Genomic DNA, 12466 nt, shown 5'->3' on the forward strand with positions numbered 1-12466 from the left:
TATATACATATAACCAAATAGTGGGACACAGTGTTGTTATGTCCCTATGCTCTTCAAATCCATTCAGTTTCAGCACTTTGGGATGTATTCATGCTGAGAACATTAATTTTGTCATCTAGAGACTCATCTTCAATGTACCGCACATATGTCTTGACATGAGGCACCACGGGTTTTTTGTCTAAAGCATGCGCACTGCCCCTAGTGGCAGTTGCTCAGATTTTCTCATTTATCAGTTTGGTTTACCTTTGCTTGCTGGGTCCTTTAAAAAAAAAAAAAAAAACAAAAGCCAAACAGTTAAATTTTCCATAGAATTCAGGAAAAGTCGAGACACTGATTGGAAGAAAGTTACAAAGGAATTAACTTCAAAAAAATGTTCCAAAAATACTGTCTTTAAAGTATTTCTTTTATCCTGATACATTTCTTAAGAAAATACATTTCTTAACCATCTTCCCAGGAGCCCTGACTGAAGCATTTCAGGCAGCATCCATTGAAATTGTATTTGCAGGCTGTATATCTGTTTACTGGCTGCTGGAACTATTCCAGTCTGTAATTATTATACATATTTAGTTTTGACAGTACTGAATGTTTGTATGTAGCATCTTTAAGGGCAGGAGTCCACCTGCCATTGTGGGTTGCACAACACCTGGAAGGTTCATCTAGCCTACCTGATATTTTAAGGATAAATCATGGTGATGGTCATTGTGTGGTTATAGCAGAACTTTTTCAAGGCATAAAAGAGACACACAAGGTGTCTCTGACAGATATGTAGTGCCAAATCCTTGTTGCACTCAACTGTCAGTTAAAATCCCTGCACCTCTTTATAGAGCTGTAGTGAGAGGATGTTCTTTGGAAGAGATCATCTGGAGTTGGATCTACTGAGCTGTCACACTGCTGTGCATGGTATAAAAGCCTGGCTCTGCTGGCAACTCAGTGATAATTTCACAGGGCAGATTTTGGCCATCCTTAAGAGAAATGGGAAGAGACAGGGAGCATGAAACTGAAAGAGAAGCCTCTGTTCCCTGTTGGCTGCACATCCTTGGGGACCTGGAAGTATGTCATAAGATAACAGTGAAAACTGGGCTGCTGTGAATGGATTAAATGCACTTAGGCAAGGCAAGAGGAAGTCACCATAATTGAGTGGGATCTGTTACAATTCTTTGCTGTGAAATTAACACCTTTGTTTCTTCTTAACTATATAGACATAATTTAGAGCAATTGAATGTGAGGACATCTATTTTGTTTTATGATAGAGTTTCTCTATATTCATAGATTGAAGGTGATGTAACTTGGCCATATATATTGGCTATAACGATACATGTGTGGAAAACCTCCAAGTTGTAGAGATAACATGATCTATAGCATAATTCGCATAAATTAACTGAGGGTAGAGATATGCTACAGTACCTCAGTGAGAATATCTTCTTGCTGATGTGGTTTTTATTTTTAAACATAATGGAAGTTGAGAGAAACAGCTCTGGGCAGGAATCCAAGCAGAAAGGGGTTTATATGTGCATTAGATGGAAGAATTTTGGCAACAAAACAGTATCCTTTTCTTAGCTGCTAGCTTAAATGGGGACAAGTACTCTCTGCATTACTATACAGCCTTTCCTTTTCATCATTCTCTCACCTTGGAGTAGTACCAGACAGAAAGACCTTGTGTTTTTTTGTTCTACTGGTGCCACACAGAACTTTCAGTTAAGCAAGAAACACATCTAAGGCTTATCTAGAGAAGTAGTTATCAAGGTGTCATTAACCTGATGGAGAAACACCCGCCACCAATGGAGGGATCATTTTTCTTTCCTACACATAAGCTTGGCAACAAAAAATAAGCTCCATACTGCAGAGATAACAAATGGCAGTGCATCATGGAGGTATTTTTCAAATGCATTCCGCACCTGCCGACTTTGTTTTTGTCTAAGGCTTGTGGTGGGCACATTATTTTTGACATCAGTGTGAAGAGGTTAGACCAGCATACAGCACTTTGGGAAATGCCTCTTACGTCATCTGGTTTATTACTGTGGGTATCTGTTATGCCATAACATGCATTTATTACATAGCATATTTTGATAGTATGAAGTGTTTTCTACCTCCTTGAAGAATATTGGTTATCATCAGCTTCCTTTTATCAGGAAGCTTACTCATTTCCAGAAGTTCAGAAATAACCTCAGAAAGGTATACATTTATAGTCAGTACCTGAGTTTTCCTTTGCTTTACCATAAAGTCTACTGTTCTTGTCTTATCACATCACACCGCTGTAGATGTATGTTTGAACATGCATGTTTTGAACATCTGGTATTCAAGCTGAACCTAAGGAATGTGACGCTGGGTATCAGCCATTAAGAAACTCACCTTGGAAGGGCTCAGATTTGTTTAATACATTTTTTTTTTTCATATAAGAACTGGCAAACTAATGCTAATCACAAAATCTCAGCAAAGCTTTGGAGTTTGTGGGCATTTGTACCCAAGAGTAACTCTGCATATGTAAACAGATTGAAGACCTTTTATGCATAGAGGCTCTCATGCTTTTTGCAGAATCAGAGTGTTAAGAATGGAGTATGTACAATGAGCTACTTAGACCGCATACATATTAAACTGACAATTTAATTAATGATCTCTTTTCCATTTCATTTTGGCTGCAAAAGAGATACTTGGTAAGTATTTTTGTTCTTTAGTACACTTATTGGAGGAAGAAGTTTGGAAAAAAATGTGATAATTTCAGTATTACCAATCTTTAACTGGTTTATCTTTTTTTTGCCAAAATCCACAGCTAAGTAAATAATGTGTTTCAATACAGAGACAGTGAAAGGGAAGAGCCCTTTGGGGCATTAGAAACTTTTCTCTTCCACCCTTATTTTGAGATACAAATTAGAGAAGACATTCACCTGAAGTCTGTATGTGGTGATCTGCTGAAGTCCATGGGTGCCATGTACCCACTTCCTACTCAGCAGAGGTGGACTTGGTACAAGGCAAAGCAGAGCCCAAGCTCTGCCAAGGAGGCACTCTTCTTGCCTCCTTCTCTAGAGCAGTGTTGAGAACCAGCCTCTCGTCCTTTCTTTTCTGATCTTTTAGAAACCTCAGCCTGTTCCAAATTAGTTTTTGAACTTGTTCATGGGCCAGCAATTGCATTGAGAAAAGAAAAAATGCAGCAATCTCATGTAGTTGCTGTGAACTATTGCTCCTACGTCAATGACCAGTTTACTGTTCCTAGGCAACACAATACTGGTTGCTTACCCTTAAAATGAAATTAGTTTCTAAGTATTCTCTTGAAGTTTATTTTCAAATCTCTGCAATTCAAGACTCATAGAACAGTGACTTTTCCAGAGGATTGGCTCTGATCGTGGCCTCATCCAAGTTATTCCTAGCTCTGATGAAGTCCATGAAAAAATAACATTAAACCACTTCTCCGTAAGTACATAGAGGACAAAGTGCTGCTTCTCAAATCTGTGACTGACCAGAACAGGAATTTTTCAAGTGGGTCTGCAGGTGCAGGGTTAGGCTAAAACTGTATTTTCATATAAATAAATAACATGCCAAATCCTACATCATTCTATTCCCAGTTTTAAACTTTTTAAAAGTGATGTGGTGTTGTCATACTGAGAAATCCATTTGGACTTGTCAAAGACCACATTTATATTTATTTTCTAAGAGCTACGAAATAGGAAAGAAATCTCAAAGTAATAGTTCACTTCTGTGCAGAGTGGACTTTCTTTATTTCTTACAAATGGTTGGATGACCCATTGTCTTGCACAATGGGAGCCCATTGAATATTTGCAGATGACTACTATATTCTGATTTGCACATCTGCAGAATTCAGAAAGCAGGACAGATCTTTCACAGAGCTTAAAAGGGATATTAACCAACTTGAAATCTGAATTATGTATGGCTTTAGGTTCTGCTCATATCTGATTTAAAACCCTGTGATTTTAATAACATATTTTTAGTTTTTCCAGAGTGTCTTTATCTTTTGCCCAATGTTGTATAAGAAATCCATTAAGAAGGGGAAATTCCTCCTTAATGAATACAGAAGGAAAAATTTTGCACAAAACATTTTTTAAGAGCAGACAATAAAAGAATGCAGAGGAAATATTCCTTCTCATTTAATTTTTAGTAAGAGCATGAAATAGAGAATGTAATAATAAAATGAGCATTATTAATGGTGATCTTCTGAAACTAGATACTTACTTTAAATTTTGATTTGAGGTTCGATATACCAGTTGAAAAGCTTTGCAGTTAAACTGGTTTAGTTCTACATATATTTTATGGGACTCTAAGGGCTATGGGTACACTGTGGTCACTATGTGGATGTGGTAGAATGAAGCTTAATGCCAGAGATGAGCTCATGAAAAGATGTGTAATTTATTGGCAGTTGCCCCCTTCAGACCTCTGTGCTGGCATAGCGAACCTGCTACTGGTGCTCAGCCTAGCTGGTTCAAAGCAGTGACTGCACCCTGGGCTACAGGCTTTGGAAAGGAAAAATAGCATGCTATTTTTGTGCCAAAACAGGGAAAAAAATCAAAGCAAGTTGCTTAAAACTCACCTCAGAACGCACAAAATTAATGGTGTGTTTTTATCAACTTCTTCTTAAAAACACAGCATCTGTCATTTGGAACTATTGCTACTTAAAGCAGAAAATGCAAGTAGAAACAAGAATCTCATTCAGTTCTCTGTAAATACTGTTGCTGATATAGGGGGATTTGTGCAAAATTTTGTAACTGGATATGTTGCCTCCTTCCAGGCCCCCCCGACCTGTAACCAGCATGAACGACACGCTCTTCTCCCACTCTGTTCCCTCAGGAAGTCCTTTTGCAAACAGAAGGTGAGTTCTTATCCTTATTTATGTTAAATCGTTATATGGCAGTGGTGGAGGTTTCAATTTTCACAAAGTTAACAGACATGAGCAAAGAAATAAATACCTTGATTATTTTAGAGTGATACCCAGATATCTGGATGGAAAGCTACAGTTAGGGCACCCCAGGCCCCTCGCAGCAGAGCACAGAATTTAAGTTCTCATTCGAACCATTATGTCATGCTAAAATGGGCTCACATGCAATCTAAGCACCCTCCCAAAGGGGATGAAAATGGGCTGTTGGGGAGAAGCTGTTTTGTAGCAGCGCCGTGGGAATAGGAACTGGGACATGCCATTGCCTATTGGGAATGTCTGCAGCGCACTGCGAGATATATGAACAAAGAGGAAACATGCTCATACTTCCTAGATATAGCAGGACATCCTTACTCCTGTTAAACCATTCAGATTTTTATTAAAGAGAAGGAGTAGTCTTGGAATATGGTAACCCTTCAGCAAACAACCCAGGGAAGAGTCATCAGAAACATTAATCCTGAAGAGAAGGCGCTTGCAGCTGACTGTATACATTTTGGCTCAGTATTTTGGCTGTACAGCCAAAATATGTGTGCAGCATTCGCTAGCTGTCTCACCCAATCTATGTAAGCCTTCCAGTGCACATAGATGAGAAGGTGGCGTAAATATTGACTTCTGCTGTAGTGGAGAAGATGATATGTCTTCCTTGGGTGCATTTTGTTTCTTGGTTCCTGTTGTATGTGTCAGTGCTTCAACATTCCCAAATAACCAAACACAATCTCTGGGTATGCATGGCTACCTGTTTTAACACCAAAAGCAAACCCACAGTGCAGCACGCTGCAGTGTCAAACTAAAGATGGTTTACTACTACTTTGATTCAAGAACTTTGTTAACAGCAGCTATAAACTGTAAACTCTGTTATCTTAGTGCAAGTAGCTGCTGGGTGTGACTGAGATGCTTTTTGAAAGCCAGTCCCGCAGCAGCCCCCAAGACCAGGTCTGCTGCCTATACACTATCTCTGATAGTAAAACTGCAAAAGCAAATGTATTTCTGTCATTGGAATAAATGGAATTTTATGTGCAAGGCAGGATAATCTATTTGTGACCTCTCTAGGACAGGTCATTAAGAGCAGTGCTCTGTAAGAATATCACTGTTGCTTCTGTTTATCCTCAAGGAGTCCCTGTGCTCATTTAACAAAACTGTGCTTTGCCATTTAGGCCAGGGACCTGCAGTAATAATCGCAGCACTGTCTACTGTGCTGCTTGTTTTTCTTTATATATGAAAAATTCCTGATTATTTTACCTTTGGGTTCTTTAGTAACTGGCTGTCTTTAACTATGAGGGTTAAATGTACATGATTCCTGAGCCATTAGAATTCCTTTTCTCCTGAAGAAAGAGCTCCTTGATGGAGAATCCCCTGAAAACAGGAGACATTTAACCCCTTCCTCAACCATATGTACCCAGACTTCCTTATAAGTGGATAGTATGACATCCTTATGCAGCAAAAGTTTCCTGATGCAGCACATAGTTCTGGCTTTTTCACAGTTAACAGTACCCTATTATGTAAAGCAATTACATTGTTTGTTTATTAGAAGTTTTGTAACTTTTGCTTCATTGACCTAGCAGGATTTTAGGTGCTTGACAGCTTATTCTCATTATTTTTATTTTCATCTCTTATAAATTAATATGCAAGCTTTTATTCAAAAGGAAAAGCATCCTACAAACTGTCAAGTCAGTATCCTTTCTAAATGGTTGCAGACTGCATTTATTGTGATGAACCCAGTCTAAACACACTGCTCTCTGTGTATACTTTTTGGGGTATTAACAAGGTTTCATTGTTTGAATCATTCAGGTTACTTGGGGGTATAAATGCAGCCAGTCCTGTGGCTGATGAGCACTCTCTTATAAAGCAGTATGTAAATCAGCTTCACAACAATTCACGGTCAGTATGAGAGCACTAACTCACTAACTGCTGTAGTTCTGTAGCTCATGCACTAAAATCATTAGCGATTCTGCTAAACTACTAAATATATTCTTTAAGGAAGGCTCTGGTGGGCTAGAGGGTTTCTGTGGCTCTGATTAGTCTTTTGAATTGACTTCCTGCTGGCTGTGGGCTTTGCCAACTTCTCTTGCTTTTGAACAGCACAAACCTTTTATTTTACCCTTTCATGTAGGATTAATATTAATGTATCAAGTGGAAGTTGGAAACATCGTTTTTGAAAAGCAAAAAAACTACACCTTTATGCTTTCATCCTGAGTGTATGACTTGCCTGCTGCATTCTTGACAAAGGAGTGAAGGAGGCTTGCTCTAGAACCTGGAAACAACTCCAGATCTCACAGCCTGCCTCCTTCCATGACTCTTGCTGCTGGTGGTTACTGTTCTGACTTAGCACTGCTTGCCAATATAACCCTCCCTGGACTCCATTGCTTTGCTTTTCAGAATGGCCGCAGCTAATGAAGACTTACCATTTACATAGTGAGAGCTGGATTTGGACAAAAGCCTCTTCTTGCAGCACCCTTTTTCCAGCATTCACTCTCATCTCAGTGACCTAAAGGAAGCGCCTGTTTCATGCTACATAAAGGAAATATGCAGTTTGATAAGAATAGTTCCTCCTCTTTTTTTTTTTTTTTTTGCTGTGGAGTGTAATGACCTTTCTTTTTTCCTGTTTTGATTAATCCATGAGCATTAGCTATAACTCAGTAAGAAAGTACTGAGGCCAAGGTACTTCCCTGCTAAATGCCAAGTTCTTCAATCTGCATTAGACTAGTAACAGTATCCGCATTATTCTTTTAGATTTTACTATTATGGTTGCCCTGGGAAAATCAGGCCTCATTAGTGGAAGCTCATCCTCTCATACATCAGAGAAACAGACTTTGACAGCTCTGTTTGCAGTTGTGCTGGTTTTATATTAAATGATCCATGATTCATATTATAATAAAAACTGTACAAACTCGGAGTAAAATTTCTAGCTGAACATAGTCAATGCTAAAAGCTCTGCTGGCTGTGTTTTCACTACAAATAACTTACGGTTACTTTAATTTGTGTTGCAGTCTTGTCCAGAGGTTTCAGATAGCCTTAAAGAAAGTTTTTATGTAATTAGGATGTTTATTCAAAGGAGAATTGGCGTAGACTGTCATCTGTAGCATTCCCAGGGTATTTACTTCAGGTAGTTATGTTCACATAAGAACATAATCATTCACAACCAGTTCCTCTCTGCAGCAGCTAATGCTGAATTCAGCATGACTCATTTTGCTGCTGCAAATGGATTGGGTCTCATAATAACTTCAGCACAATATCATCTCCATTTCTGGATTAATGGGTGGAAAAGGGAAATTAACTGGAAAGGAGAAGAAGAATCTTACTAGAGGAAAGATCTTTAATAACTAGTAAATACAATGACAGATTATGGGAAACAGATGAAAGAAAATTCAACATTATATGTTATTTGCGGTTTAACTGAACCTGAAGGACTGCTTTTGGGTGGGTACACAATTATTCCAAAGCTCAAAGGAGATCAGATTCAGGCTTTCTCTGACATGCTGCTTAGTTTCTTCAAGGCACTTCAGAATCAAAGCCTGCTTAAAATTTCTCTTCTTGCTTTGCCTAGTTTGAGCCACCAAGTCCATAAGAGCTTTAATGAGGAGGTTGGCATAACATTTATAGGCACCTTTCTTCTAAATATACACAGCAAGTAAACTGGTATCAACAATATGCTCTGTACAGCTCAGGAGCAACTTTAAAGCACTTACATTAGAAAAGAAGAAACAAAAAATCTGTGATATTCTCCCAAATAACATATCACAGTCATTTGCTGCAGTGACAGCTAGTATGTGATTAAAACCACAAGTCGTATAATTTTTTTACTGTAGCTAATATTCAGGTTTTAATCTCATTTTTTGTGATCTCTGATTACGTAGAGGGCCGCAGAATGAGTGAATATCCCTGCAGAGTAGGTAATGCCGTTGCAAACCCAATGATATGTCAAAACGGGTAAATAGAGCATTACAGAAACTTCTGTCCAGTCAAAAGAAGTAACTATACACTGGATAATGTTTTCTTCCTTATTCCTTTCTTCCCTAGCTACAGTCTGTGAGTGCTGCCTGAAAGTACATAGCTACCATAGTAATGGATACAATGTCCTTTTTCTTAATAAATGGCTTCTTTAACCTATTGAATTATAGGGCTAAGGTGGGAAAAGATGAAACAATGTTTTTTCTTGCATTTTTCTCAGTCCTCCCCCTTTCCCCTCTAGCCCCCAGCCAGTACATTTAGTTTGTCTAAAGGAGTAATAAACTGGAATAAATGGTGTAATTCGGCACATTCTGCTGAACTTGACATTGTTTGCCAATTCTGTGGTAGATAGAAAGAATGCACTATTGGTATCAAATGCCCATATCCAAGGAGAAATTGCGTCTTCTTTAATGCTGAGTCAGAGTAGCTGATGCTTTTTTTGAAATTCCATATAAAAGATAAAAAGAACTGGATAATCTACCTGGGCATAGCAAGAGGTTAGGCAAGATTTCTGGAAAACAGCTAAATTTGGGGCAAAACATACTGGTTGCTGCTGCTGTCCATGTCTCTAAGGACTGTGGTAGACTTGAACTGCATATTGCCTTTGTATGTTGTTTTCAGAACAAGATAAGAATCCTCCTTATTTCATCAGCGATATTCTAACTGCTAAAGGAAAGGTTTATATGTTTGATTGTTTAGTAGCCAGGTAGACACTTAAGAGGGTGTAACATTTACACCAATATTGTTAGGTCTACATCCTTGTAGACATCAGCTCAGAGTTAGAGGTTTTGTGTCTCTATTTCGATGGGCAGGTATTCTTTGACATCTGACAAATTTTTCCATTTAACAGGAATATCTCTTTAAATTACATGTTCCAGTTGATAGGACCCAGATAAACTCACTGTGGCCAAAACAATCCCTGAAGATTGTATGTTGAGGAATATGTAGGAAGATGTGGGAGAACAAGGACAAACGTGACCTCTTCCAAATGCAGTAAGGTTGAAGGTAGAAGCAGAAACAGCTATCAAAGGAATTATACAAGAGACAGCCTAACCTTGATATCCAAAGATACTGAAATTACGAAAGAATTAGTAGGCACCTGGAGGAAAATAAACCAATGAGAAACAACCAGCATGGATTTGTCAAGAACAAGTTATGTCAAACCAAATAAATTTCACAGAATCACAGAATCCCAAGGGTTGGGAGGGACCTCAAAAGATCATCTAGTCCAACCCCCCTGCAAGAGCAGGGTAACCTAGAGTACATCACACAGGAACTTGTCCAGGCGGGCCTTGAATATCTCCAACGTAGGAGACTCCACAACCCCCCTGGGCAACCTGTTCCAGTGCTCTATCACTCTCACAGTAAAGAAGTTTTTCCTGATGTTCACATGGAACCTCTTATGCTCCAGTTTACACCCATTGCCCCTTGTCCTATCACCGGACATCACTGAGAAAAGCCTAGCTCCATCATCCTGACACTCACCCTTTACATATTTGTAAACATTGATGAGGTCACCCCTCAGTCTCCTCCAAGCTAAAGAGACCCAGCTCCCTCAGCCTCTCCTCATAAGGGAGATGCTCCACTCCCTTAATCATCTTAGTTGCCCTGCACTGGACTCTCAGGTCCCTGTCCTTCTTGAACTGAGGGACCCAGAACTGGACACAATATTCCAGATGCAGCCTCACCAAGGCAGAGTAGAGGGAGAGGAGAACCTCTCTTGACCTACTGACCACACCCTTTCTAATGCACCTTAGGATGCCATTGGCCTTCTTGGCCACAAGGGCACAGTGCTGGCTCATGGTCATCCTCCCATCCACCAGGACCCCCAGGTCCCTTTCCCCTTCACTACTTTCCAGCAGGTCAACCCCAACCTGTACTGGTACATGGGGTTGTTCTTCCCCAGATGCAAGACTCTACACTTGCCCTTGTTGAATTTCATCAAGTTTCTCCCCGCCCAACTCTCCAGCCTGTCCAGGTCTCACTGAATGGCAACACAGCCTTCTGGTGTGTCAGCCACTCCTCCCAGTTTAGTGTCATCAGCGAACTTGCTGAGGGTACATTCAGTTCCCTCATCCAGGTCGTTGATGAAAATATTAAACAGCACTGATCCCAGCATCGACCCCTGAGGGACTCCACTAGTCACAGACCTCCAGCTAGATTCTGCCCCATTGACCACAACTCTCTGCCTTCTTCCTTTCAACCAGTTCTTGGTCCACCTCACTACCTGATCATCAAGCCCAGCCCAGTGGGTGTAAAAGAAGTAGCAAATAAGATACAGGTTGACCTTGAAAGGACTTTTGACATAGGCCCAGATGAGACAGAAGTACCCAAAGGAAATATGGACATGGGGAAATTAGTATAAAAGCATCATTAAGAATCAGTAATTACATTTTTCAGAAGTTTGCTGCTGTTCCAGGAGGAGGACATCATCTGGGAGTCTTGAAGGCTATCCTAAGTCAGACAGTACACACTATTTCTTGTAATGATCTAGTGGGAGCAATAGAGTGGGTGTATGCAATTTGTAGATGGTACAAAAGGTTAAAATAGTTATGGGAGGGAGTGCTTGGAAAGCAGTTTCTAAATTAAAAAATGAGCTCAATTGAAATACTAGTAATTGATGTCTAAATTATCTGAAATCAGTGAGAAGAAACTCAGTAATTATAAGTGAAAAGAGCTGTAGCAAGGAAGCAAATAATCAAATAAAAGATGGAGCATAATTGGATGGACAGAAACATTTTAACAGAGAACCTAGCAGTTGCAGTGAACCACAAACTAATTGAAGTCAGCAGTACATCATGATATTGTATCTGACCCTGGGATATCATGTGAAAAGCCATTAAAACTCATTCCTTGGAGGAGAACACATCTGCCTGGAGGTTTGTACCTGGTGCAGGGCAACAGCACGGGGACAAATATGCTAAGCAGCAGGACAGAGTCTGGAGGAGACACCAAGCATCAGAGAAGCTTAGAAAGCATAACTTATAAGAAGAGGTTGGAAGATACAAGTTTGCTTAATCAGCTACAAAGGAAGTGTACATTGATGTGAGTTACTCAATAGGTAGCCTTTGCTTCCTGTCACTCCACCCTAACTGCGTTGCTCCCAGAGCATAGGAGAACTTACAGCTGGTGGAAGGGATATAACACTGTGCTGTTAGAAAGCAAAGCACAAAATCTGCCCTGAGGTCTTTGGTCTCCTCCTGTGGCAACATGTTTACTTTAAGAACGTACTGCTGCATTTTTGGCTAACATGGCACACCTTGTACCCTTTGAGCACATTTTCCTTCTATAACTGGGAAGAAAACATGGATGGAAAGCATATCCTTCTAGATGGCGTGGAGCATGTTTATCTGCATCGATATTGCTTCAGTGGAAGCACAACACACATAAGTAGCATGCTGATGGGCATGGAAATGTGAAGCAAGCATTTTTTCTTGGTGTGCAGTACAGCATTTCATTCAGCTGTCTGCCAGATTTATCAATACGGCTTGGGTTCTTAGGACACCCTTCAGTACCATCCTTTCCAGACCCCCGCTGCCAACCTTGACCTCCCAAAAGGAGGGGAATGGCACATACCTCGTCTTACTGAATTCCTTCTATATCCTACTATTAAAGGGCTTGACCTTCGGTCCATCAGAG

The 12466-nt window shown here is 39.9% G+C and overlaps 1 protein-coding gene across 6 annotated transcripts in view; it reads left to right on the forward strand.

Annotated features, from left to right (window-relative positions):
• The window catches only part of DTNA (dystrobrevin alpha), a gene marked incomplete at both ends in the record, with an annotated part of 103619 nt that overhangs the window by 51601 nt on the left and 39552 nt on the right, over window positions 1–12466 (forward strand). For 4 of the 6 annotated variants that reach the window (XM_080639634.1, XM_080639635.1, XM_080639636.1 and 1 more), the window contains one exon: window positions 4736–4816. In XM_080639634.1, coding sequence (XP_080495760.1) covers window positions 4736–4816 — 81 coding nt within the window. Of the gene's footprint in view, window positions 1–4735; window positions 4817–6667; window positions 6758–12466 lie in introns of all 6 variants that reach the window. The other 2 variants (XM_080639632.1, XM_080639633.1) reach the window with 1 other exon arrangement.

Source organism: Psittacula echo (genome assembly GCF_963264785.1).
Source record: "Psittacula echo genome assembly, chromosome: 2".
NCBI lineage: Eukaryota > Metazoa > Chordata > Aves > Psittaciformes > Psittacidae > Psittacula > Psittacula echo.